The sequence below is a fragment of the Dryobates pubescens genome, chromosome 3 (genome assembly GCF_014839835.1).
Source record: "Dryobates pubescens isolate bDryPub1 chromosome 3, bDryPub1.pri, whole genome shotgun sequence".
In the NCBI taxonomy this organism is placed as follows: domain Eukaryota; kingdom Metazoa; phylum Chordata; class Aves; order Piciformes; family Picidae; genus Dryobates; species Dryobates pubescens.
This window is the reverse complement of record NC_071614.1, coordinates 676,890-704,107: the sequence shown is the minus strand read 5'-3', so window position 1 is coordinate 704,107 and position 27,218 is coordinate 676,890. Positions and strand designations below refer to the sequence as shown.

The following is a 27,218-nucleotide window of genomic DNA, read 5'->3' as shown; positions in this document are numbered from 1 at the left end:
CCATGGAGACGTGGTGCTGAGGGACAAGTGGTGGCAGTGGTGGCCTGGTAGTGCTGGGTTAAGGGTTGGATCTGAACGGTCTCTTCCACCCTAAAACGTTCCGGGATCCTCTAAGTCTATGGCTTCTCCAGCTCCATGCTGCTGGTATCATAAGCAAGGTGGCATTTTAGGATTTAAAAGTGATGTAACAGTCAAATCAGGTAAGGCAGCCCCTGCACCCCCATTTCCCTGCTCCTCCACCTGCTGAAGTTCTCCAGACCCGGCCAGCTCCTCACCCTGCCCGGGGTTCTCCCGGTCCCGGCGAGCGGAGTCCCTGGCGAAACGGCCCCAGAGCTCGGGAGCCCGGTATTGCCGGGGGCAGAAGCCCATCCTCGGGAGGGCAGCAGCGCAACCCCCGCCTCTCTCCTCCCCCTTCCCTCCTTCCGTGCGCCGGAGCCCGGGCGGCGCTGCCGGGAGCCCCCCGGCCATTGGCTTCGGGCGCGGCGCTGCCGGGAGGGCGGCAGCTCGGCTCCAGCCGCGGCTCCGCCGGTAACCAAGGCGCTGCCAGGCACAGGCGCAAACAGCCGCGCACGGAGCGGGCTCGGGGCCGCCTTTGCAGCCTTTCCCCTTCCTCCCTGCACCATGCTCCGCTGCCGGCGCAGCCCGCCCGCTGCTCCCTGACTGGGGCACAGAGCCTGCTGCTGCTCCGGCACCCGCCCACCGACCCTCGCTTACCCGAGTTAGCTCCATCCCGGGGACTACGGGCAGCGTCTTCCCTCCGCCCGCTCCCCGTTGTGGCAGCCCTTGGGCGGCGGGGGAGTGAGCTGCGAGCAGCTCGGAGGGGACTGCAGCCGCCGCGGGGGAAGAGGAGCTGCAGCCGCCGCCTCCGGAGCTCTTCATGGCGGCTCACCAGCAAACCAGGATCCAAGCCTACCTGGAGAAGAACAAGATCGGGCCCCTCTTCGAGGTAAGCTGCCGGGGGCTTCGCCGCCGCGGGGGCCTGGTGCCCCCGGTGACGGCGGCTCGGGTGAGCGCAGGGACGAGGACGAGTTTGAGCCTGGGGATGGCACCGCCGACACCCCCTTGTTCTCCTGTACCGCACCTGTGCCCTCTCTCGCCGCCCTCCTCCATGCCCCCCAGGTGCCGGAGCTCCGCGCAGCCCTTCCCGGCGGTCCCGTCCGACCGGGGACTCGCTGCCCTCCGCTTCTTCAACCCCTGCGGGTCGTGGAACAGGTGCCCCTGCGCCCTCCCACCCGCTCCCCGGATACCCCTCGCGGTGGTGGGACGGCGGCTGGGGATCGGCACCCGTTCGGTGCGCTGCGAGGGGGCGGTGGGCTCCACAAACCCCTCGACTTGTCCTCAGGGCAGGTGCAGGGAGGAGCCGAGATCCCGACGGTGCCCTTCCGTGAGCGGCAGCGAGGAGAGGGAGAGGATGGATGGGTGGGTGGATGAAAGCCCCCGCCGGGAAATCCGCCCGCCCCCTGGACCCGGCACTCCCGAGGAAATCTGTCCTGTGCAAAGTCCCTGTCGATGGTATCTTGCGAGGTTCTCACCCGCAGTCACACACTCGGCAGCTCGGCTTTGCTGTGGGCTTGCCTTGCTCTCACGGAGCCGCGCTGGCTCGGATGGGCAGAAGCACAGATGTGCATCTTTCACTCTCTCTGTGCAGAAGCTGCGAGTTCTCAGAATTCAGGAGTGTGCTGGAGCAATCGTGATTATTGCCACTTGCTCATCCTGTTTCTCAGGCAGTTTTTGCATCTAAATGCACATACATTAACTCCGGCAGCCGGATCCCCAGACGCAGCTCCCTTTTCTCGGCATTTAACTCCTTCTCCATCGGTGAAACCTCTTCTGCTCTGCTGTGGTGGATGCCTTCTCTCCAGTGCATGTTTAGGGCTAGAATTTGCCAGCCCTCCTAAGACAGGTTTGAATTTGGTTAGTGTTGGCTGAGGGCTGGGGGTTGCACGGGCTGAGGCTGGCTCAGTGTCAGAGGCGGTGAATGTTTTCCTTCAGCACGTCAGTGGCAGGGTGCTGGGGAGCAGCAGGTGATGTTTCTAGGTCTAGAATTCACAGAAACCTCTGAGCAGTTCTGTCTGTGAATAAGAAGCTGCTCAATGAACACCGTTGCTAGGGCTGTGCAGGGAGAGGGTTTGGGGATCTTTCAATGGGAGCCTTGAGCCTTGGGGCTGTGGAGGAGTTAAGCCCTTGGCAGCTGTCATTTTCTTCTCCGTTTTCTTAACTCCTTGTTTTACACATTAAAATGCAAGCTGCTCGGCTTGCCTGCCGTGAGTCACTGTGTTTTAACCTAGTTTCTTGGTAGTGTAAGATGCTCCTCTCTGTTGTAGGATGCTTCAGAGCTCAGTAGTGGAGGAAGAAGTGGAGAAGTTGTGTCGGTTGCAGCCTTTCATAGATCATTACATATTTCACTGATCCCTAGAGCAAGGGAATTTCATCACGGTAGGAGGAAGCTGTGGAAGGCTCTTTGCATAACCTTGCAGGCTGTCCACAGGTTGTCAGTGCCCTCCTGTGTACCAGGAGGAGATCCTGGGTGTGAAATCCACACAGACCTGAATAGTCAGGAGAGGATCTGAGGCAAGAGGGTTGTGTAGCTGTTTCACTTAACTCTGTAACGCTGGGAGGAAGAGGATGGGGATTCTTCTCTCTTCCACTCCCTGGTTAGCCATTCAAAATCCAAAGGACGAGGTGGAGAGAGGACATGCAGGCTTACTGGGATGAAGGCAGAGATGGTGATGCATAACCAGGTCCTAGCACATATGAGGAAGGATCAGCCATCAGGAGGACCTGGTCCCATGGATTCTGGATAGTCTCACAGGCACAGCCGGCTGATGGCTGGAGCAGAGGGTGGGTTCAGCTGCTGAAGTACAGTTCCCTGCAGCACAAGCTGTTAGTGGCTGGTTGGTCATTCTGTTCCAGTTACCCTGGTGGTGTCTCTTTCCTCCCTTCTGTCCCGTCCTTGCCTGGTACGGTCTTTCGGGCTTTTTGTGCCTCATTAGCCAGCAGTATCTACTTGAGAACATCTGCTCTTTTGGCCTTCAGCTGGGTTTGATCACCTTCAGCACCAGCTGCATGTGCAGGTGAGCTCAGGTTTATTCCTTTGGTGTGGTTTGACACTGGAGCTGTCTTCCCAGTTCGTGTAAAGGAGAGGTGTTGAAGAGACATTGCTGCCACGTGAGCTGCAGGCAGGCTGTGGGTCCCCCCTTGGTTAAAAAGTGATTTCCATCTCCCTAACAAAAGGTAGGAGTAATCTTCTGGAGAAAGAATTAATGAGCTGGGGCTGACTCAGCAGGCATCAGGCTCCTCCTGACTACCACCAGTGCCTCCTGAGGGGTAGTAGGAAGTCCTCTCCCCTCAGCTGTGAATGGCAACACACAGGTTCACTCCATTCCAAACAGTTTTACTAGTTAAGTTCTTATTTATGGCTTGGAGGTGGGAAGGGAGGTGGGTGGGAATTAGTGTGTGCATCTGAGACTGTGTCAGTTTTGGGACTTAAGACAGATTGCAAACCAACTTGGATGCTTCAGCCTCATTTCCCCCCTGGAATGCACGTCCTCAGATCAGGGGGTTCTCAGACCTGCTACTTCTCTGCCTTTTCCTCTCCCTGCTGCCTAGAGGGTCTGCAGGTAAAATCCCTCTGAAGCTATAGGTCAGCTGCAGCATGCCCTGGGCTGTGCAGGTGTGCAGAGCTGACAGTGAGGTCTTCTGCCAGGTTCCCTGAAGGGCTTGCCCCGTGTGTAGGGTTTGTGTGCTGTGGTTGTCCTTTTCCTTTCACTTGTGAGACCTTAGGCATCTCTGTAAGAGATCTTAGAGCTCTCCTTTAGGTTTGAGGAATGCCCTCTGGAGATGCCTCCCTGGGATTCTGCTGCTAACACCAGCAGAGCACTACCTGGGTGTTTTATTTCCTTTTTTAGGTTGTTTCTTTTGCTCTACTGAACTTGGAGTGCAACAAGAATTCCCAATCTGATTTCTTTCTGTGATGAAGCTTCACTGTTGTGGGTTTTCTTCCCCCCCATCTTTCTCAAATGTGAACAGGAGGTGTGTGCCTAAAAAAGGCTGGGACAGAGTATTCGGAGTGGGCACCCACTCAGTGCTGCCTGAGTGAAGTGCTGACCCACTTTGTGCTTGGAGCATCCAGTCCTGGCTCTGCTGATAACCCCAGGCAGGGATCCTGCAGGCTTGGTGTGGCTGCAGCTCCTCAGCAGCCAGCTGTGCTCTCATCTGGGCAACCTGGCAGTGAGCTGCTGTGCAGGGGAGCTGGATCAGCACTCCTGAGAACAGGCTGCAGTACATCTCCACATTGAGTCTTTGGGAATATTCTTATGTGTAGAGCCACAGCTAGAAAGCATCTGGCAAGTACCTCCTGGTTGTGCAAACCAGCAGGCTGAGAGCTCTTGGAGCTATAAAGAGCCAAGTGGACAAAGCAGTCCCCTGGCTCCCTAAGAATCTTTCTCAGAGTAATGAGGGTTTAAGACTATAATTTTGGTTTGAGCACATAAAGGTTCTGTGCATGTTCAGAGAGTTACAGAACTGCTGTGGCTGGAAAAGCCCTCTGAGGTCACTGAGTCCATCCAGCAAGCCAGCACCAGCAGGGCTCTGGGAGTGTTACACAGGGAGGGGCAGGCAGAGTTGGTCTCTTCTCTTTGTTTTTGCTGCCTGCTTCAGTAGGACTTTGTGGTAGCCTCGATGTGCACTGAAGTAAAAGACCTGCTTAAGGGGAGGGAAAGTCAAAAGTGGTGCAGAGATGTCCTTTGTCTTTTGGGGAATAGCTGCTCTGGTAAAGTTGTCTTTAAGGACAAGCAAGTGAAAACCCTGACATGAAACTCCAGGCAGACCCTTGGCTGTGGACAAAGCTCCATCAGCAGGGGCTTTATGCTTTTGGCTTGGACTGGGGGACCGGCAGGCTGCAGGAGCTGTCAGAAACCTCCTTGTAATGAGGCCCTGGTAATCCTCCTCTCCTGTGGAATCTGGGTTTGGAAGAGGTTGGCCCTGAATGAGCAAGATGACATCTTGGGGTCTTGCCACCTGACAGGTCCGTCTGTCAGCACTTCTGCTGTGTGTGCTCCTCTGGGAGCATGTCTGCAGGTAGCTGAAGGCTGGGACCTCTCGGCTGTGTTGGAGCCTTTTTAATTGAATCTTTCCTGCTCTCATAGCTTGTGGTGCTCCAGGCTGGGGGTTTAGTACTCAGAAGGGCAGGCTGAGAGGCTCAGTTGCTGCAGGTCCTGGTTATGTTCATTGCTGGCTGCTCATCCCTGCTGTCCTTGTCCCAGAGCCGGTGGTTGTTTCACTCTGCCCTTAGCAGAGGAAAGGGAAGAACAAGAACAGAGAAGTGCAGAGAAGTGGGAAGTGCTCAGTTGGTTTGGCTTGCTGGGTCACCAGGTAGGCTGATGGGGAGCATGGCACTGACTCAGGAGAGAAAATGTGGGTGCCAAAGGGTGAGGGGTAGGAGAGGAGCACAGGAAGTTGCTGCATAAGGGCAGAAGTGATCTCCAGATCATCCCAGGGGTCCCAGCTGCTGTACACCAGGAGCTTGTGTGTTTCAGTCAGCTTCCTGTGGACCTTGGCTTTTAAAAGTGCGGTTCCCCAAAGGTGAGGAGAGTGTCCTGGAGGCCACAGTCCCTTCTGGGAAGGAGCAGAAGAGGGAACTGGATCGTTAGGAGGAAGTGGACCATGTGAATAGAGTGACCTGGAGGTGAGAATGGGTAGGACGTGGGAGGGGATGGGGTGACAAAGATCGGTGCCTCCTTGCCTGCACTGTGCTTTTTCTCTCCTTTGGCTTCCTTCTGTAAGCTCAGACAAATGGTTACCTGGGAGCTGTGCTGTTCTGCTTTGAAGAGAGGTTCTAGTGCTTGTGGTTGCTGAGAGTAGGACTGAAGGGTGACAAGCACAGGGCAAACACCAGAAGATGTCACTTCTCATCACCTAAAGAGCTCTGCGTGTTTTGCACATTTGAGTGTCTGACTCATCCTCCTGCTACTTGAGCTTGGCAATGCTGCTGGGATAGAGCTCTGCCAGGGAGTTAAAGGTGTCCTTAGCACTACCACTGACACTGCTGTGCCACAAGCTCCTGCAGCAGGCTGGCATCACACTCCAGTTTGGCAGGCTGAACACACCCCCACCCCCAGCTCTCTCAGCCTGTCCCCACTGCAGAGGGGTTTCCTCCTGGGGTCATTGTTGTGGCATCCTCTGGACCTGGCCCCTGTCTCCTGCAGTGAGGATGCCAGAGCTGGATCCAGCACTGGGCTTTGACACATCCTTTTGCATGGTGTGGAGCCTCCAGAAAACCCAGAAGGTGCTGGAGAACTCCTGCTGCATGTGCCCAGGTGCAGGGTAACTGCAGCAGATGTAGGGCAGTGCCCAGTGTGACACAGGGAAGCTGTTTGGAGGCGAAGGCTGGCTGGAGACTCACCTGTGTGGAGCAAAGAAGGGATACAGAGAGGACTAAATGGCTCAAGTAACAGATTTGAGCTCCATTTCCTATCCTGTGAAGGAGAATACCTGAAAGAAAAAGCTAGCAGGGGAGAGAAGGGAGCAAAGGTAAACACGAAATGGGAGAGCAGATTCAGTGGTGACAGAAGAACAGGCTGGGAAAATGAAGTTGGCCAAAGGACAGAGCCTCTTGATGGTTATTAGACTGAAGAAAAACCCAAAGAGTGAGGAGAGGAAATAAAATACACAGGAGTTAGGGTGCTGAGAGGGTAGCCAGGGGTCTGGCTGCTGTTCCTGCTTCTACTGCCCCACAGCACGATCACAGATTGCTCTGAGCTGCCCTTTCCCTGCACAGACTGCACCCCCCTCTGGCCCTTTATCTTTGCATGCTTTAGCCCAGCAAGGCCCTGAGCTCATCATGGCTCTTCTGCCTGCTCTGGCTTCTTAGTGCTGCCTCAGTGCCTGGCAGTGGCATCAGTCCCATGGCCTGGTGCCATCCATTGCCCCAGATGGGCTTCTCTCTCCTGCCCTGCCTCGGAGCTCCCATGTGCCCAGGGCTGCTGTGAGCACAGGGGGCTCTCACCAGGAGCCCTGCTGCTGGTGGTGAGAGTTTGCCAGAGGAATTCCTGCACTTGGAACCAGGCAGATTTAGCCTGAAGTCGAACAGCGATCAGACCTGCAGGAGGCTTTCACTGGGCACTCGCTGCCATGGGTGGGGAGAGAGACAGGGGATGATGGTTTCAACTCAGAGGAGACTTAGTCTAGAGAGAAGGAAGAAATGTTTGACACTGAGGGTGGGGAGACCCTGGCCCAGGCTGCCCAGAGAGGTGGGAGAAGCTCCTTCCCTGGTACCATTGCAGGTCAGGTTGATCTGGGCTTTGCTTGGAGGTGTCCCTGCTGACTGCAGGGGGTTGCACTGGATGACCTTCAAAGTTCCCTTCCAGCCCCAGCCAGCTGATTCCAGGACTCTATGTGATTATTAGAGCTCACCTTTCTTTGATGACTTCTTTTAAAGCCATTTTCTGCTGTTTTCTTTTCCTCTGGGGATAAATCTGTATTCTGAGGCGGTGTTTTCATTCCACAGACCAGTGTCCATGGGTTGTCCTTCCTTCATCCTTGTGCTTTGCATGGTGTAGAGATGGCTTTAACCTTGGGCTCAGCTATGTCACTTAGCTAATGTGTAACTCAGAGTGGAGTGTCCAGCTTATGTAAGCTGATATTTATTTAGCTGTCCCCATTATCTCAGACCTACTTTAGCTGTGGCCATGATATGATAAGTGTCAGCCTTGAGCCTGTGCAACCACTGCTCTTGTCCTCCCGGGGGCCAAATAGCAGTGACCAACATTTCCTTGCATTTCAGAGGCTTTTCTTCAGCTCCTGTTGCCACAGTTCTCAGTTTCCAGCTGCTCTTGAACTCCAGCATGAGGGAGGTTGTTCTTGCTGCTCACTTGGGTGAGGATTCTGTGGGGACTCAGGCATGCCAATCACTTCTGAATGGAAGAGTAAAGAGGAACTGATGATGAAGGTAAACTCTGGAGGTGCTGCAGCTCTCATCCAGCAGCATCACACCTGAGTCTTCATTGGCATTCATCTCGTTTTCAGCTGCAAGTGCTGGTTTTATACTGAGAGGTGCGAAAGACCTGGCAATACGATGGGCTGGTGGCAGCAGCTGCAGTCATGAATCATTGAACACAGAGGGCTGAACAAGAGGCTTCACCTTAGACCCTGACATTGGGATGAAGAGGCTTCAGCTGATCAGAGCAAGCTCAGCTCTAGGCTGCTGAGGTTGCTTTTGGGAGAGGCAGTGATGCACAGAGTGCTGCTTTGTGCCTGGAAGTTAAGGAAATCAGAGCAGGTTGTGCCAGCCCTCCTGAGCCCCTGCCTGTGAGCATTGCCCTCCATGGAAGCCCTGAACCCCCCTCAGAGAACCTCTGCTTTCCTCTTCTCTTGGCTGAACTGTGCAGTGCTGCTCCTTTGGGGCAGAACTTCCCCTGGCTGACGGAGCAGGTGGGAACTGAGGAAGATTCTGGGTTACACTTCAGGGAAGCCTTACAGTGACTCTGCTCCATCCCAGCCACCCTCATCTGATCAGTCCCTGCTGAGTGCAGGTCATGATGTGAGAGGGACACTTCCACAGCCCCAGATGGGTATGCAGAGGGCTGCTGGGAGCAGTGCAAGCTGCTCCAGAAAGTCTTTGTGGTTCAGCAGGCTGGGTGATTGGGGCATGCTGGGCTTACCTGGGGGCATGGCCCTGACCACCTCCTCTTCTGCTGAGCTGCTGGCAATCCTTGGGAGCAACCCAGGAGCAGTGACCTCCCTTTTGACAGCATTCTTGTCTGAAGTGAATGAACAGGAGGAAGGAAACCTTTCAGGGACAAAGCCCGAGAGCAGAAGTGTGAAGCTGCTTTGTGATCTCAGGAGCGCTGGGGACAAAGATGTTTGAAATGCCAGGAATGAGATAAGATGGGAAAAGCCTCAAAGGAAAGAGGAGTGAAAAAAATACAGCAGGAGGCTGGGGCAGGTGCTGCAGGTTAGGATGTGTGTGGTGGAGTGTGACAAACTGTCATCAGCTCAGCTTGGAGCTGTCCACCAGGCACACGCTGCACGTACCCTGGCTGCTCATCTGGGAGCTCGCTGGGCTCCTCTGCGCTCTCTGTGGACCAGATCACCGCTGACATTGGTGTGAGGTCTGCTGGATCTAATTGCCATCGTTTGGAGCTGATCAGAGTCTTGTTGTCTAAGCCACCTGATCCTTTGTCTGGTCAGGAGAGAGCTCTCCTGAGGGCTGCTCAGAAATGAGAGTGAGCAGCTTGCAGCCAAGGCTGCGCCCCTCTGCCACAGGCTCTAGGAGTCAGCCCTGTGATTGGTGTGTGGTTACTGTTAGCCATGACAGGGCAAGACAGAATGTCTCTTAATTAATTTAATAACCTGCTAGGTACATTTAGACATAGCTAATTAGAGCTTTCTTGTAATTGGCCCTATGATTAATTGACTGTGAAGACTGCTTCATTTGTATGAGCCGCATGGACAGGCACAAGGCGATGACAGCCTGGGCCTGTGCTGAATGGCTAATGGAGGAGCTGAGCACAGCACAGCAGTGAGAGATGGTCCCTGCAGGAAGACCTCATGCATTAGGTGCTAGCTTAGACCTGCTTGCTTCAAGATCTCTTGCAGCCTCATCAATATGTGCACACCTCCTGCTCTTGGAAACATCCACAGCTCAGCTGCTGCTAGTTCCTTTCAACCCAGTCTGTCTTACATGGCAGTGAGAGCAGTGGCTGTGAAAGCCTGAGGAGACACAGCTCCAGAGGAAGGAGAAATCACTGCCCACACTTCTTCTGGCTTGCACAGGGCAAGGTGCAATCCCTGCAGGAGTGTCCTGCCAGGTTTTATGGAGCTTACAGCAACTTTCTGCCTGCTCTGTCTCATTCTGGTCAGGGCAGGACCTAATCTGGGGTAGTACAGTGGGGAAGCAACAGCAATGGCTGTGCTCTCCTGGTGCTCCAGTCTGTAGGGATCTTGGAGCTTCCTCCCACCCCTTCTCTGCAGTGCAGCTGGGGTGCACAGGGGGATAGGCACTGAGAGCTGAGTAGGATTCTGCACTTGTTACCAGCTGGAAGGCAAAGGCTGAGGGAGTCCCACTGATGGAGAAGGCAAAGGGATGTAGTGTGGAAGGGGGACACAGCAGTCGAGATGTGGAGAGCAAGGAGACCCAGCCTGGCATGGCTTTCTCTTTGCTGTTATGAGGTGTGCTGTGCACAGAACATGGTATAAAAGAGGCAAAACTTTCTCTCATTTCAGTTAGGTGTAGCTGAGCTCAAGTAGAAAACGCAGAAGTTTGAGCTAGAATCAGAGACTGCATTGGGCTGGAAGGGAGTTCCAGCTCCAGCAGGCTGCCCAGGGCCTCATTAAGTCTGATCTTGAATGTCTCCAGCATTCACCACATCCCTGGGCAGCCTGTTCCAGTGTTCCACCACCCTCACTGTGCAGAACTTCTTCCTGGTGTCCAACCTCACTCTGCCCTGCTCCAGAGCATTTTGAGGAGACGTCGGCGTGCCTGACACTTCTGCTTGCACTCACAGCTGAAGCTCCTGTGCTGAATCTCAGATCAAGACATGGATCTGTTTCCATCATCTTGTGCTGTTTCTGTTCTGCCCTGGTGCAGAGGCAGCTTCATTCAGGCTGGTTCTTGCCTTCCCCTGGTGCAGCCTCCCCTGCCGAGCGCGCCGTGAGTCAGAGCAGAGAGAGGCTTTATTTCTGTGCCTCGTTGTACACTTTGGTTTCTCTTATTCAATCCCTTCCCTTCTGACATCTTGTTTTGGAACCAATTCAGACCTGTGAAGTCTATTTTGAGCCTGGTGTAGTTTGTGATTCCTGCTGTCTGCTGAGCTGTCACCCGAGCAGCAGCTGAGAGCATGGAGCAAGCTTGGGATGCTTTCATCTGAAGGTGGTTCTGCTGCAGAGTGGTGCTGAGGTGAGACTCCCCCCAGCAGGCATTGCTGACCTCTCATCTCCTCTCACCTTCACTGAAGCTCATGTTTAGACTTAAAAGCTGAGCTGAGTGCTGACTGGGGACCTGTACTGCTTGTGGGAAGTTTGCTCTTTCTGTTGGGTGGCTTTGGGGTTTTGGTTTCTCTTGCTCCTTCATCCCATGGCACAGCAGCCCAACACATGCAGGTCACACATTTGATGGGTGAATGCCTCCCTGGAGCTGTTCAAGGACAGGTTGGATGAGGCCTTGGGCAACCTTGTCTAGGGGAAGATGCCCCTGTCAGTTCCAGGGGGGTTGGAACTGGAGGATCTTCCAGGTCCTTTCCATCCCAAACCATTCTGTGATGTTTCCTGCTGGGGATGATGAGACTCAGAGGAAGCATCAGCTTGAGGAGCATGGCTTGGGGATAAGCAGGTGCTGTGAGGTGCCTTGGTGGTCTGGGTGGCAGAATCTGGTAGGAGGGCAGAGGCAGTGAGGACTCCTTCTGGGATCTCTGGCAGGAGGCTGTGGAAGGAGATAACTCTCCTGCTCGTGGATGTGGGTTTGCACAGAGCAGGTGCCTGAAGCTATGCTCACTGTGCTGTTAGTGCTGGCTGGGTGGAGGTGTCCAGTGCAGAGGCCAGGACTCAGCTGTGCTGAGCTGGAGACCACATTCAGATCTTGCTTGGAGCAGCTTGGGAAGCAAATCTCCAAGAGCTTCTTCCCTCCCCTTTTAGAACAGAATACTCAACCAAAGAGCTCTGCCCTCCACAATCACCAGGCTTCATGCTCTGGGCCACCTTGCTGTTGAGTTGCGCTTGCTTGTAAGGACCTCTCTGGAAGTGCTTGAGGCAGCTCAGCTTGAGGCTCAGGACACAAAGAAGTTTGGTGTTTTGCACTGCATCTTATTGCCTCTTTGGGAGGGTTCCAGCAATGGTTTTTCTTTTCAGCTTTAGGTGTCCAGGAGTGGCACAGCTCCTTTGTTGCTCCAGATAAAGGAGCCTCTCTCTCCACTCCTTTAAACTTTCCTGGTTCACAGTGCAGAAGTGATTGTGCTGGGGGTCAGCACAGATCTCTCCCTCAGCCAGGTTGTTCTCAGTGTTAGCAGAGGCTTACAGAGTGGTGCTGCTGGACAGGGGCTGATTTCCCCTCCCCTCAGAGCTGCTCTTGTTCCTTTTGTGCTGGATGCAATTATATCCTTCAGTAAGGTACAGAATCCCACAAGCAATTTTGTCAGGTTAATTAAAGACCATTTCCTCCTGTCAGTGGTGGCAGCAGTCAGGCACTGGCACACAGGCACTGGCACACAGGCACTCCACCACCTCTCAGCACCACGTTTCTGTGTGGATTTTGCCATGTGTCCTTAACAGATTGCCACCCAAGCTTGCCTTTAGAAATGAAGAGCATCAGAGCCTGCAGCTCTCTTCTCAGCTTCTTGTTTTATTCATCCAAGACCAAAAAGAAAGTCAGGATTGAGAGAAATGGTTCAGTCTAGAGCTGGCTGCTGCAGCTGGCCCTTCCCCTTCGGTACAGAGCCCTCTGCAGCAGGGCTCCTCCAGCTGCTGTGTCACAGCAGTGCACCTTGCTGCTCGTCACCGGTTCTGCGTTTTGGAGGAAAAAAAGGAAGCAAGCTTTGCTGTCAGTGTTGCCAAGCAACCAAAAGATGAATTACTCCACTTTCTGGATTTTTCTTGTGTGATGTCTGTCAGAGGCTTTCTCCCACCTTGGTGAGAGACAGTCTAGATGAAGCTCCCCTCCAGAGCTCCGCCGTCTCTAACATTAGCAAGCAGCTGAGTCTCTCCCTGTTTGGGCTGGTTTGGGTAGGAGTGGGCAGGCAGGGGCTGCTCACTGTGCAGTCCAGAGGGTAAGTGACTGTAGAGGCCAAGAGCCCTTCAGGGAGCACCATCTAGGGCAGAGCCAGCAGCTGTGTGAGGATGTGGCTCTGTCCAGCTGCTCTCTCCAGTTGGTAACAGGCTTGCCCTCTATTGGTGCTCCTTTTGTGCAACATCCCACTAATGTTTTGTTCTGTTTTGATTTCCCAAAGGAGTTGATGACCAAGCTGATAACAGAGACCCCTGACCAGCCAATCCCATTTCTAATTGATCACCTTCAGTCCAAACAGGGGAACCGTGGGCAGCTCCAGAGGACCCTGTCTGGCTCTGCTGCCCTTTGGGCAGAGACTGAAACCCCAGGTATGTTCTGCCTGCTGGGAAGGGCTGCCTGCATTCTCACCCTCCTGCACTTCCCTGCATCCTCTCCTGGCTGGGCATGCCCCATGAACCCTCTTTGCCCAGCAGACACTGAATTGAATGGGTGCTGCTGGCTGCCAGCTGTGAGCGTGGGGCAGAGTGTGGGAACATCTCCGGGAGAAAGAAGGTGCAGATAAAGGTCCCTTGGTTCCCTCTTTGCCTTCCCATTTCCCTTGCCCCTCCTGTGGTGTGTTTGTGCCTGAGGTTAGCCTCCATCCAGGTATTTTCTCTGAGACGACCCATTTTTGCCAAGCCACCCTCCCAACACCTCCTGAGAAGCTGCTGGTGCTACTTCATGAACCCCACAGTGAATAATTCATGACAGCAGATCTTCAGAAGCATAAAATATAACTTCTGAACTAATATTTGCTGTGATTCTGAAGCAGAAGTGTTGGCTTTGATATTCTGGCACAAGCTGCTATTAGAATGTTGGAGGCTGCACTTAAAAACTGACTGTGAGAGATCTCAGGGAGTCCAAATGTTCACCGCCTGACAAATCAGCTTCCTGTTGCTATCAAATGGAAAGGTTTAAGCACTGCAACACAGAAAGCAGCAAATGGAGGTGAAAAGGACCTCTCCATAACAAAAAATGGAGGTTGTGTTTCTCATGGCCAAACTTAGTGATTTCTGAGTTCTGATGTTTGGGAAGTGGCAGCGCTCTGTGAAAGGCAGAGGAGAACAAGCAGAGCAGGCTTGGGCTGGGACTGCTGGGGCTTGGGCTGTGTGGCTGCAGTGTTCGTGAAGTCTTTGGCCAACCCTCTCATTGCCTGGTTCTCTTCTTTCAACAGAAAACAAGGGAACAAGGAGAGATTTTAGAAGCTATGATAAACCTTGGCAGGTAAATGCAAAGAAGCCTAAGAAGTCCAAGAGTGACCTTGCTGTGTCCAACGCTTCCCCACCCTCGCCGGAGTCCAAGTCATGTAAGGAGCTTCCCTACCTTGTTAGCTGCTGCAGAGTGCCAGGCCCATGGCAGTTCTGTTCTGTTGGACTGGGGTGGAAGTGGAAAGCAAACTATGAGCAGCTGAAGTGGCTGGAGATACATGCTGGGGGAGTTTGAGTCTTGCTCTGTGATCACCGGAGTGATGAATGTGCAATGATCAGGGAATTGTTTGCTTGGGGAATCCAGTCCAACATCAACCCAGAACTACCATGGCCACAGGGCCACAGGTTTCTTGCACACCTCCAGGGATGGGCACTCCAGCACCTCCCTGGGCAGCCTGTTCCAGTGCCTCAAGTGTTTCACAGCTCCTCCTTACCCCATGCTTCAGTTCACCATTCTCACCACATCCCACTCACACTCCACCACTGTGAACATCTGCTTGGCCCTGCTCAGTCCAGGGCTGCTCATTGCTCTCTCAGGCTTTCAGTGTCCAGGAGCTGTGTGAAGCACTCTGGCTGTGTCAGCAGAGAGCTGACCTGGATGCCAGTGTGGGCTGCAAAGCCAGGAGTCATGTTTTGCTCACTAACAGCACAGAGATTTTTGATCCTGGAGGTGGCCATGCAGTGTATTAATGAACTGGAGGACTTGAAGAGCAGCTGGCCTGGCTCTGTCTGCAAGCCCTGAAGTGTGCAGATGATAAAAGCAGTATTGATCCTGTGCCATCAGCCAGCAGAGCAGGCTTGCTGAGTTGTGACAGGGCTCTCAGGCACCTGGGAACGAAGCTGAGATGCACTGGCTGGGGGCTGTGCCACCAGAAAATGATGGCAGGCAAGTCTGTGCAGCCTTCTCCTGTGGGATGGGGAAAGCTCAGCTCCACAGGGGAAACCTGAATGTTTCTGTGCAAATGCTGTGATGGAGGTGCACTGAATCGCCTGGGCTGTAGGCAAGGGGCTGTGAGAGAATCTCTCAAGTAACAGGGTCGGGCTTGAGGCAGCTGATGTGATGAGGGAGCTGAAATCACTGCTGTGATGATTGTGAGGAATGAGTGAGTGGAATAAAGAAAGAGGAAGGTCAGAATACTGTGGAAGGATGCTATGAAGTGTGTAGTGCCAAGTGCATGGGAATGGGGTCTGATGGACTCCATCCATACCAAAGAGGGTTGTGTGTTTCAGAGGGTCTCCAGGAGTCACAGGGTTTGTCTGTAGCCTTGGCAGTTCTGATCCTGGGAGCTCCACAGCTGCTGGGTAGAGTTTATCTTGCTTTCATCGAGCTTCATTCATGACAAATTGTACCTCAGGGTCCCATGGTTTCTCTAAACTTCTGCCCTGTGGTGTTCTGAAGGATGTGGTTTGTTTCAAACTGATGTGATGCCAGTTCCAACTCCTTGGAGTTCTCTGCAGCCTGGCAGCCCTGAGGTTTGGTCATCTTTGGGTGTGGGTTTGCTGTACTCAGTGTCTGTTAGTCCTTTGGTGGTGCTGTGAGGTTCCTGTGGTGTGGGCTCAGTGTGCCCATGGAGAGAGAAGGCTGCCAAGCTGCAGCCAGGATGGGAGGCGTGGTGCTGCAGGCTGGGCTGGTGCTGCAGGCTGGGCTGAGTGTTGGCACACTGAAGGGAGGAGAGGAGATGGCTGCAGAAGCAGGCAGGGAAGGAGTGTGGGATCTCAGCACAACAGGCAGGGGAGCAAAAAGAGACCTCAGGGTAGAATTTCTTTCTTAGCCTTTGCAGCTGGTCCCAGGCTAGAAGCAGTGCTGTCTGGGGCATTATTGCATTCTTTTTCTTTATTTCTCTTTTTCCTTCTCCTTTTTGCTGTAAATAAGAAAAAGGATGAGAAATACTCAGGTTGTGCTCTCCTAGTTCCCTGTGCTAGGGGCTGTGAAGGGAGGCAGGTTTTGGTCACACAAGAATTTAGGTGACTTTTAATGAGCATGGTGGTTCCTAGCCCAGGGCACTACAAATGGACTGGTTGGCATTTCAGAGTGTCCCCAGGAATGATCAGAGCTGGTCTCTGGCACTCCAACCTGCCCTGCTCTTCCCTCCTCCTCGCTGAGGCTTCCTGTGTCCCTTTCCTCCTGTTCCTCTCTGGTGGCTCTGTTTAATGTCTCCTCAGTCTGTGATTGCAGCTGAAGGCATTACCTTACCTCTTGTCCCCTCATGCTCACCCTGCTCCTGAGAATTTGGTGGTAGATGATGAGTAGGAGACTGTGAGCTCAGGACTCTTTCATAGGCTCCTAGAATGGTAGGGATTGGAAGGGAGCTCTGGAGATGACCTATTCCACCCCCTGCTGACACAGCTACACCTAGAGCAGGCTGCACAGGAAGATCTCCCCCAGGATGCAGTTTGAGTGTCAGCAGGAAGATGAAAGGCTGTGCAGCGTGGGCAGCAGGGAGGTCTCTGTTCCACCTCTTTAATCAACTCTGTTTTCTACACTTTTTGCCATCTCTAGATGGTGCTTTAAAGGCTTTGTCTGAAATCTTTCTCCTTTATGAGAAAAGGGCCAGCAAAGCCCAAAGTGCCAGCTCCTCACCTGCATTCTGTCCTTCTCGGCCCCTGGGGCACACAGCTCTCTTTTGGGGTAAGTGAGGTCCCTCCACAGCAAATACTTTCATTACCTTTTGATGGGCTTGCACTATTTTATAGCTTCTTTTGTGGTGGTCACTATGAATTCTTCCTGCTTGCCCCTGAGTTCAGCCCCCTGACTCATCCCAGGTGTGGATTTGTTCTCAGATGCTTTCACTTTGGTTTCCCATTGCTAAAGCAGGAGGGAGAGTGAAGTCATCTCCCCTCCAGGCACCTGAGCTCCTAAACTCACTCTGCAGCTTTGTTGTGGGGTTTTTTGTTGTTGTTTTCTCCCCCCTGATGTAGGAGTCCGAAGCACCACATCTAAACTTCCTCTATATATCTGTGTACATTCAGTGCCAAGGTCAATAGAGCATCCTAAGTGGGACTGGAGGACAAACCCGGAGAGCCAGGATTTTGATGAACTAAATCATATCCTGCAGGAGAGCAGAAAGCTTGGAAAAGCCCTTGAGAATCTCTCTCGCAGTAAGTTGTCTGATTTCAGTTGTTTAATGTAACCTTGCTGCCTGAGTTGTCCTTGGGAAGTGCCTAGCAGGAAGGTGGCCTTCTGGCAAGGCCAAGCTCGGGGCCATCAGCAGCTCCATTCCCGAGGAGGAGGCTTGCAGAACGTCAGAGATCATTTAGCAGGCTCCTGCTGGCTGAGGCCACCGCCCCCCACCTCCTTTGTTTTGTTCCTTTAGCTTTCTGCCACTTCAGTGAACGAGCTCCTGGAGAGCACCCCCCGCAGAGGCTGGGCTGAGGAAGGTGCTGGGAACACACAGCAGTGAGGCTGAGGGTGAAGCCTTAACCTCTCTGATGGAGATCACTGGGAAACAGGGAGGTGTTCGGGGTCCTTGGCCCCATGTCGTTCCTGGGAGCTTCCCACAGCCATTCATGTGCAAAGCACCTGCAGCAAATCCTCCCACAGATGGTACTCAGCTCGTTCATCACAACCCCCAAGTGCTGCCCCTTCCAAGGCACAGTGCAGGAAGAGCAGTGTCTAAAGGCAGCATCCTCGAGTGGGCAAGGAGTAGTTCTGACAGTTCCTGGAGGTGATGAGGAGCAGCTTTGGTAGGGTTTGTTTCATGTAGAAGAGAGCTGCAGCCAGCCCATGAGAGGTGTCTTCTGAGCATGGGGGATTGAAAACAGGGACTTTGGAGGGGGGAATGAGGACTACATCAGTGAGAGCTTGCTGCAAAGGAGGTGTGAAGGACACCTGCCTTGTGAACCCCTTCAGATCCCCTCTGTGAACAGTTAGGGGTTGGAGTGCACATGGAAATGGGGATGGGATGGCTCAGTTTGCACAGGGTAGCAGCAGCTGGTGGTATCCAACGTGCTTTGCTGTGAGATAGGTGCTCCATAACACAACCTCTCAGCAGAGACAGCCAACACTGCTTCAGGAACATCTGAGTCCTTGGTAGGGCCAGGTGGCTGCCACAGATCAGAGGGAAAGAAATTGATCATGCTTTGGATTCAACAGGCAGTCTCAGATCAGGAACTGACAGCAGGTTAAGGTTAACCAAAGCTTTGGCAACCATTCCAGGTCAGGTGGCCAGAGGGAGTCCCAGAGACAGTGGCATCTGGCTGCTGCCATGGGCAAAAGCTTTGCTTTTCCCCTTCCTTTGGCAGAGGACTAATCAAGCCATAGATGAGTACAGAAGAAAGCCAGCTGCAGGCTAGGAGGAAGTACTGCTGGAAACCAGAAAGAGCCACAGAATATTTGAGTGTGGAAGGGACCTCAGAGATCATCTGCTCCAACCCTCAGCTCAAGCAGGGCCACCTAGAGCTGACTGCTGAGGACCATGTTCATAGCTCCTGAACGTCTCCAGGAATGGAAGATCTGAGTCCCTCCAGAGAGGCTCCACCAGCTCTCCTGATGCTGTTAGCTGGTTCTGCAGCGCTCAAGGCAGGCAGGCAGGATCCTGCTCCTTTAAGAGAAAGATAAAACAGAGAAGCCTTGGAGCCTGTTTATCTTCCACAGGGAAGATGATCAGCAGCAGGAGTAAAACTCTCCCGACAGTGAGGGTAGAACTAGTTCAGAAAAAGATCAGAATCTGCTACCAAGCCACTGAAATCCCATCCTGGGGTGGGTGGTGAACCTGAGTGTGGGATGTGGGAAGCTCAGTGTGTACATCTCTGAGCTGCTTCAGTGCTTTCAGCTGCCTCTGGAAGACATTCAAGTGAGGCTTTGTTTAGAAGCTTCTACGCTGCAGGGAACTACTGGGGCTTGGTGTGGGAGATGTGCTTGCATGGAGTGCCCCTGACAGGCACCAGACCTCTGCCCACTGGAACTGGGTGTTGGTGGTGGGGATGGTGTCACTGTGAAGCCATCCTGCATGGCACGTGTCACACAATGGCTCAGGTGGGAAGGGACCTCAGAGATCATCTGCTCCAACTTCTCTGCCATGGGCAGGGACATCTCCCAGCTAAACTCAGCTGCTCAAGACCTCATCCTCATCCTGCTCCTCCTGGCCTTCAACTTCCCCAGGGAGGAGGCAGCCACAGCCTCCCTGGGCAGCCTGTGCCAGAGTCTCACCACCCTCATACTGAAGAACTTCTTCCTCAGCTCCAGTCTAACCCTGCTCTGCCTCAGCTCCAAACCATTCCCTCTTGGCCTGGCTCCAGACACCCTGATGAAAAGTCCCTCTGCAGCCTTCCTGCAGGATCCCTTTAGGCACTTGAAGGCAGCTCTGAGGTTGCCCCAGAGCCTTCTCCTCCCCAGGCTGAACACCCCCAGCTCCCTCAGCCTGTCCCCATAGCAGAGGTGACCTCTACCAGTAACCTTTGGCAACCAGCTGAGGAGGGCACAGCTTAGGACATGGTGCTGCAGTGGCTTCTGTGTCAGAGCTGTGGGTCTGAGCTGGCCTCAGCTGTCTCAACAACCTCTCCATGGTCAGCTGAGCATCCTGCCTGGGATGTGTGCTGCTGATTGAGCCACACCAGCAGCCTTCTGCAGAGGGTTTTCGTTTCTCCTCTTCAGGCTGGACTTTGGACTGGTGTTGGCCCTGTGTGCGATCGATGGCTGCGATTGATGTCCTGATTGGCACTTTCAGAGGAGCTCAATCAGCCCTTTCAGGGAGGTCATTTGATCTCCCTGCTGCTGCTGCCATCCGATGCTGCCCTGGCTCCTGAAATCCATTTGCTGGAGGGGTGATGGATGAGCAGCCATCCAAATAATGGTGTTTGAGATTGGAACAGGAGGGATGGCAACAGAATTATTGCTGTTCAATTATCAAGTGGAGCCTGTGTGGCCAGGAGATCACTGCTGCTTCGCTTCTAAGCAGCTTTTCCCTACAGATGGCAAAGGTTTAATCATCTTTGTGGAGATATTTGCTCTTCTGCTCTAACCTACTCCAAGTCTCAGGACTGAAGTCCCTTCCTGAGTCACAGTGTCCTTTTCTGGAGCAGTATTTGTCTTGCTGACAGTCTCCCTGATGCTGTTGCAGAGCTGGGGTGTGTGCGAGTGTCACCTCAGGGTGGTACCTTCCAGTCCTTGGAAGAAGGGAACTGGCATTCAGGGGCAAGTAGAAAGGTTGAGCTGTGACTGTCTTTGGCTGCTGTGTGCCTCCCATCCTAACCAACCTCCTGCAGTGCCCACCTTTGCCTAAACCCAGGAGTTCTGAAGGGCTTTGCAGTGTGGTTTACTCTCTCCTGAGATGGCCTTGGCCTGGGGAAGCCTCTGGGCCATGATGTCTGCATCAAAGCTCCTGCACAGAGCTGCCTGGGAAGGGCTCCTTTCGGGTAAGTATGTTGTGGGGGCAGTGCTGTTTGGTGCAATCAGAGCAGTGGTGTGGGGGGTCCCTTTTCAATGCAAGGCTGTTTCCATTTCCCTCGTGTCGAACGGAGGGTGGAAACGGGCAGAGGGAGTGGAATCCAGCGTGCTGCGGCAGGAGGGTTTGCCATGGGACATGGAAGTCGAATCATTAAGGTTGGGAAAGACCTTTAAGCTCATCAGTTCCAGCTGTAGCCCAGCTGCCATGAGCACCAGACCCTGCCCTGCAGCGCCTGTCGGGCTGCCTGTCCCAGCAGCATCTGCGCAGCCCGGCGGGAGGGGGCCCTGGGCGGTCCCTGCGGAGGGCACACATGGGGCAGGGTTTCTGTGCCGGTGCCCAAAGCTGCAGGGCTGGTCACGGCAGAAGGATCACGTCCTGGGCTGTGCTCCCGAAGCTGGGATGCTCCGAGGTTGGCAGCTCGGCCATCCAGGAGTTCCCTGGCCCGGACTGATCCCGGGAATGACCTTTGCCAAAGGAGCTGGAGCTGCGGTGAGGTGGTCTGAGCGCGTCCCGAAGCTGCCAGGTCCTGAAGGCTTGGGAGGGAGGCGGTCTGGCGCCTGGGAGCTCTGTGGCCATCTTCTGGATGTTCAGCAGAATGCTTCAAGCTCTTGGCTCCCACCGAGCTGAAGAAGGCAGCTGAAGGAGCACCGATTCGGTTTCCTTCTGGCTAGGTGCTCGTTGGACTTGCCAGGGGCAGTCGTGCAGCTGACCACGGTCAGGCTCGCAACAGCCTCAGCTCATTCGGAGTTGCTTTGTCTCTTGCTGGCATTATTTAAGGACCACAGCTAAAGGCAGAAATGGTCTCTGAAGTTTCACAGCTTTCATTTTCATCCCAGCACCCCTCCTGTAGCCCCAGCACATGAAGATGCTGCACAGTTTGAAGCTGCTGAGGGAGAAAGCAGCAGGCGGGGGCGGGGGGGGGGGTGCCCTGCCACATCAAAAAGACCTGAACTTGTGCTCACTGGTTTGAAAATTAATTGTGTGCTGTGGAATGGAGAGCATCAGAGCCTGGAAACGACTCCTTGAAGAGGAATAATGCCAGGGAGCAGAGGCATTAGGCCCTGGATTGATTGTGTTTGCTGCAGGAGAGCAGCAGCAAATAAACCTCTGCTGCTCAGAGCTGCTTGGGCAGGAGCTGAGGCCTGATGGAACTGTTAGTAGCAATGCTCAGAGTTCAATTCCTGGTAAGCTAGGAACAAAGCAAGGGGTCCTAAAGGAAGCCTTGAATGGGCATCCCCCACAGTACAGCCCCCAAAGGGATTTCCTTCCACTGAAGGATGCTGCAGATGCACTTTGGGAGGGCCCTTTTTCAGCAGGGCAGACACTGCCGTGCTGGAATGACCACCGGATGCTTTCTCCCTGCTCTGACCATGGTGCTGCTGCAGAGGCCACGGGGCTGGGAAGAGGGCTCCAAGACAAGCCTGTGAAGAGCAGCTCTAAGAATGCATGTTTGTTCTGAAACCAGCCGTGGCAAACAGCTGGGCTGAGAGTTTGGGTAGCAAAAAGCCATAGAGAGAGAGATGCTTTGGGGCAAGCTGCTCTTGAATGGCTCCTGGCCTGGAAATGCTTCTGCCCAAACCTCCTCAGCACTGGGAGTGCTTTGCTTTCGGTCTGCCAGAGGTTTCAGCGTGGTTCAGTGCATGGTTACCTCCTTCCCCCGTGGGCCAGGGGGGTCCTGTGAAGGTTTGTTGCCAAGTGTGAGACCACCCAGGCCCAGGTGTGTTTAGTGTGCCACGGGAGAGTCACAGCTAGGAGAGCTCACTGGCAGGATGGAAGCAGGCAGGAGAGAACCCCAGCAGGAAGGACAAGAGCAGCAGCCAGGCTCTTGTCCAGGGGGCTCAGGCAAACTGGTTTGCATTTCACTTGGAGAGTTCCCTCTCCCTGAGCTGTTTTCACAGCACCATTTGCACACTGAGCCATGGAGAGAGAGAGGGGAGTCGTGCCCCTGCTGCCCTGTGTGCCCCTCAGGGTGAGGGCTGCATCAGGAGGCTTCTGTGCCCAACTGGGGCTCTGCTGGCTGAGTTTCAGGAGCCAGCGGGCGGTGGGCTTAAGCTCCTTGGCACCTTTCTGTCCCAGCTGCTGTTTGCTTTTCCATGTATTGCTGAACACTCATCTTGCTGGCACTGGAGCTGAGGGAAGCTCAGGGCAGGTTGTTTCCAGGCCATTTCCCTAGCGGCACCAATCCTGCCCCACGGCGTGGTGCAGGGGAACTTTGCAGCTTCAGGCTTGCTTTTGCCTGCTGTGCTGCAAGGCATTTCGAGGGAGAATGTTTCCAAAGATGATATTTTGTTTTCATCTGTTTTGTTTCCAGGCATTGCTCTTTCTGATGAACTGGATAAGGTAAGACCTCCTGTGTGCCTCAGGACCCCCCCAGACAGAGGTGCTCCTGGTAATTTTAGGCAATGAGAACTGAATCTGCCTGTCCTGGCAGAGAGCCTTCAGTGCTGCTGGGCTCAGAGGAAGCTTGCACATAGAAAGCTCTGTGGGTGAGTACAGTTTGTGTCAATGCATCCAGAGCTGCAGCCAGGGTGGGCTGGCACCTGTGGACAAGAGCATCTCGCAGAGAAAGGAGGTCAGAGAGGCTGTGCTGAGCTGGTCTGACAAGGCTGCAGGAGCACAGCAAGGTGACAGAGAGAGGCAAAGCATGGCTGGGTCATGTAAATGATATTGCTCTCTACCAGAGTCTGAGAGTGCTGCCATGGGCCCCAGTGTGTCTGGGAAAGAAATCAGCATCAGAAGGGCAGAGGCAGCACCCCGGGGGGCTTGTTCTGCTGGTGCTGTGCACAGCCTGGGCTGCTGGCGAAGGGCACAGGTTTGGGTGCTCCTCACTTTCCCCTAAGGGACTGGCAGCTTTCAGCAGGATTCCCACTGCAAGCTGCTGTGAGCTCAGCTGCTCCAGGAAGCATTTCTGTGAATGGTTAGGAATTACCCTAGGGAGGAAGGGGTGGGAGAAAAGGGCAGAGAAGCAGGAGAAAACCTCAGCAAGGGCAGATGGGTCTCGGTTAAACCTCAACCAAGCACCTTGTGTAAAGCAGGCACTGTGGGCAGGGCAATAATCCTTTTTTCCTGGCTCCTAGGCATATGCTGGGAGTCTCCCCCTGGCCAAGGGGCCAGAGGCCATTGTCCCCTTACCTGCATTGCCTGACTGTGGCACAGCACCAGGCAGATGTGCACAGTGCATACATTCACCAGTGGTCAGGCATCTCTGCAGCCATGATGTGCTCCTTGGATTTCTCCCTTCTCTCCTGGCTGCATTCCACTTTCAGTGTCCTGCTGTGCCAGGCCAAGCTTGCAGGAGGCAGACCTGGGGTGAACAATGAGCTGATGGAGTGGTGGGCAGCTCTGGAGGGACATGGAGTGTGGTGAGGCACTCATGGGAGTGCTGCAGGAGCAGGACAAGAGGACAAGGGGCAGTGAGGCTAATAATGGTTGGACTCAGTGGTCTTAGAGGTCTTTACCAGCCTAAGCAATTCTGGGATTCCATGATTCCAATCCAGGGTCACTCTTGTGTCTGTCCAAATGGAAGCTCTTGGAGTTCTGCTGAGCAGAGTTAGAGCTTCTGGCCAGGGCAGGGCAAAGATATTCACAGGACAGCAGCTCCCAGCCTCTTTTTGCTTTGTGGTTTGGTGCATTTCAGGAGCTGCCTCTGCTTCAGACTGAGCTCTTAGCAGGTCTGTGTCAATAAGGAAGAGGCTTTGCAAATGGTTTGGGTTGGGAAGAGGAGACAATAGTGTTGCTAGGCTAAGTAAGCACTGCAGTGAGTTTCAGCAGCTGCTCTTTGTTTGGGAATCATTGTTTCATGGCAGGAATATTTACTGACACAGCTAGGGAGCAGCCAAGGATTTGTGCTCCTAACATCTCTCTCGTTAGGGGATAGGAATAGAACATCTCTGCTAATTAGGAACCTGTGTTTGAAGTGTCTCTGCTGGCCTACAAAAGAGTTTAAGGCAACTGAAATATTCCTCTCCCATCATTCCATCTCAGTTTTCTTGCAGTGGTTTGCAGCTGGCCTGGCCTGTTGTACACAGCCCTTGATCTGCAGCCCTTCCAGTGAGGCTGAGAGCAGAGACAGCGCTTCAGAGAGATCCTCTGCTCTGGGGACAGGCTGGGGGAGCTGGGGGTGTTCAGCCTGGAGAAGAGAAGGCTCCAGGCAGACCTTAGAGCAGCCTTCCAGTAGCTGAAGGGGCTGCAAGAAGGCTGCAGAGGGACTGGTCCCAAAGGCCTGCAGGGACAGGACCAGGGGCAAGGGTTTGAAATGAGAGCAGAGCAGATTGAGATTGGATGTGAGGAACAAGTTCTGCACCAGGAGGCTTCTGGAACAGTGCAGAAGGTTGCCCAGGGAGGTGGTTAAGGCTCCATCCCTGGAGCTATTCAAGGTCAGGCTGGACAGGGCTCTGAGCAAGCTGCTCTAGTGGAGGATGTCCCTGCTGACTGCAGGGGGTTGGACTGGGTGAGCTTTGGAGGTCCCTTCCAACCCAACCCATTCTATGATACCACTTCAGAGCAGCTTCTTCAGACACCTTTGAAGGACTACTTGTTTCTTTAATCTCAGTCCCCAGCCTAACCCTGGAAATCATCACTCTTGCTTTGACAGCTCCACTTGCATTGTGCTTGTAAGCCCCTCGCAGCCCCCTCCTCCCAGCGCGGGGTCACAAGTGCCAGGCCCAGCCCTGCAGCCTCTTAGGGCAGTGATGCCGTTCTTGGAGCGAGGTGGAAATCCCAGCAGGGCTATGTCTGAAGTGGCAAATGCAGAGGCATTTATTGGCTCTGCATTAACTCCCCATGCAGGTAAGGGCAGTGCTGGTAGTGGGCAGCAGCCTCCGGGCTGTGCGTGGCTCAGCAGAGCTGGCAGGCTGCTGCCTGGGGGAGCTCTGCGCTTGTCCAAGAGGCAGCAGCAGTGTTCAAGATGATCCTCCAGGTAGCTCCAGCTGCTGCTGGAGGGTAAGAAATAGGAGAGGTTTAGGCACTGGAGCGGGCAAATCCCTCTCGGAATCTTGGAATCGTAGAACTGCTTCAGTTGGAAGAGGCCTCTAAGAATCTTCTCATCAGTCCCTGACTGTCTCTGGGCCTTCTGCAGCCCTCTGATACTGTCCTCACTTTGTGCTTTTGATGACCACTTCTATTTTCCATTTATTCTTTCCCTGTGTGGCTGAGAACCAGCAGGGCAGCATCTCCCTTGGGGGTCTGTTTCCCCTCAGGACACAGCAGGTTTTTTTCTCTTGGGGGTCTGTTTCCCCTCAGGACACAGCAGGTTTTTCTCTCTGGTTTTTGCTCCCCCTCAGGACAGTGCAGGTTTCAACACCCCCATCCTGAGGCCTCGAGTGATTGGGGAATGGATTGGCCGTGAGGAGAACGACGCCGACCCCCTGGCCGCGGAGATGCTGCAGCCCCCAACGCCCAGGAGCAAAAACGAGCAGTGGGACAGTGAGGACAGCAGCAGCCCTGGAGGCAGGTGAGGCTTGGCTGCAGCCTGCACATGGGGGTGGGGGTGTAGGGAGAGGCTGCAAGAGCTGCTGGTCCAGAGGCAGCAGTGTGGAGCAGTGATCCTGCAGCCAGGCGCTGTGCTGGAGCCAGCAGGACTCAGACCTTGCTCTCTCCAGGGCAGATCCTGGGGAAGCAGAGGGCCTGGGGTGGGTTTTGTTTCCTCATTCAGCAGTCTGATAAAGACACTGGATAAAGATCCAGCCCAGGCTGCAGAGCAAATGAGGCATATTGTGTGCCTTGCCTCAAGGGGAAGGAGCAGGAATCAGCATCTCTATCAGACCTGCAGAAGGGAGCAGGGAGCTTTAGTTCTGAGGAGCTAAGATGATTCAAAGCAGCATATTTTAGTCTGTGTAGAGGGTGGTACAAGCTGTGAGAAGCCTCACAGCTAATGCTGTAATTATCAAATGTGATTAATGGCTTTGAGAAGAGTATTGGAGCAGCTTTGTTGGGCATCATGACAAAATCACCTTGCCTGGTGTATGAACAAGGAGAACAGGGGGCACCTGATGCCAGGAGAGGCTCACAGGCCACTGAACCACTAAACCACATCCTCAGGTGCCACATTTCCACAGGTCTCTTGAACCCCTCCAGGGATGGTGACTGCACCACCTCCCTGGGCAGCTGGTTCCAATGTCTAGAAAGGAAAATGTTTCTCCTCACCCCCAAACTAAACTTCCCCTGGTGCAGGTTCAGGCCATTTCCTCTCCTTGTATCATCTGCTACTGGGGCCAGCACCCAGGACAGATTTCATGGCTGGCCTGACTGGGAAAGCTGGGGTAGCCAACCCAAGGAGGCTGGTGCCCTGCCAGCCTGTGACCCCTAGCAGCCAGTGATCAGGGAAGGGGGGGTTTGAGTGTGCTGAGGTGGTGTCCAGCAGCAGGTCTGGAGGACATCCTGGGCTGCAGCCATCTGAGAAGCGTGTGGCCTGTGTCCTAGAGAGCAGCAGTAAGAGAAAGTTGTGCTTCCCTCCCTCCCAGCTTGAAAATGGAGCCAAAGAGCAAAGGACTGAAGCAGCAGCAGCAGCAGCACAAGAAGCTGCTGGCTGCCATGCTCTCACAGGACTCCTTCGACTCTGCCCAGAGCACAGCTCCCTCCGTCACCGAGGAGGACATCGACAACGAGGATGATGCGATGGAGCTGCTGGGTAACTGCAAACCACTCCCTCTGTTCTCTGCCACTTCCTGCAGTAGAGATGAATCTAACAAGTGCCATAGCTGCCCACAGATAAGCTTCAAACTGCTCCTCCTCTTTGAAGCTCAGGTATCCAGCGGCTGTGTGGAGCTTCCTAGGGTTTAGCTTGCAGCTGCCAGGGGGGGATGCAGTGGAGAGTGTGTGGAGACAGCAGCAGCTGCATCCATGTCCTGTGAAGTGCCAAATGCTTCA

The 27,218-nt window shown here is 54.0% G+C and overlaps 1 protein-coding gene across 2 annotated transcripts in view; it reads left to right on the top strand.

Annotated features, from left to right (window-relative positions):
• Positions 1–484: 484 nt before the first annotated feature.
• The window catches only part of C3H8orf34 (chromosome 3 C8orf34 homolog), a 49,282-nt gene continuing 22,548 nt past the window's right edge, over positions 485–27,218 (top strand). The window contains exons 1-7 of one of the 2 annotated variants that reach the window (XM_054178941.1): positions 485–946; positions 12,939–13,086; positions 13,932–14,063; positions 16,936–17,064; positions 22,663–22,691; positions 25,634–25,803; positions 26,813–26,979. In XM_054178941.1, coding sequence (XP_054034916.1) covers positions 878–946; positions 12,939–13,086; positions 13,932–14,063; positions 16,936–17,064; positions 22,663–22,691; positions 25,634–25,803; positions 26,813–26,979 — 844 coding nt within the window. In that variant the 5' untranslated portion in view covers positions 485–877. The remainder of the gene's footprint in view (positions 947–12,938; positions 13,087–13,931; positions 14,064–16,935; positions 17,065–22,662; positions 22,692–25,633; positions 25,804–26,812; positions 26,980–27,218) is intronic. The other variant, XM_054178947.1, reaches the window with a different exon arrangement.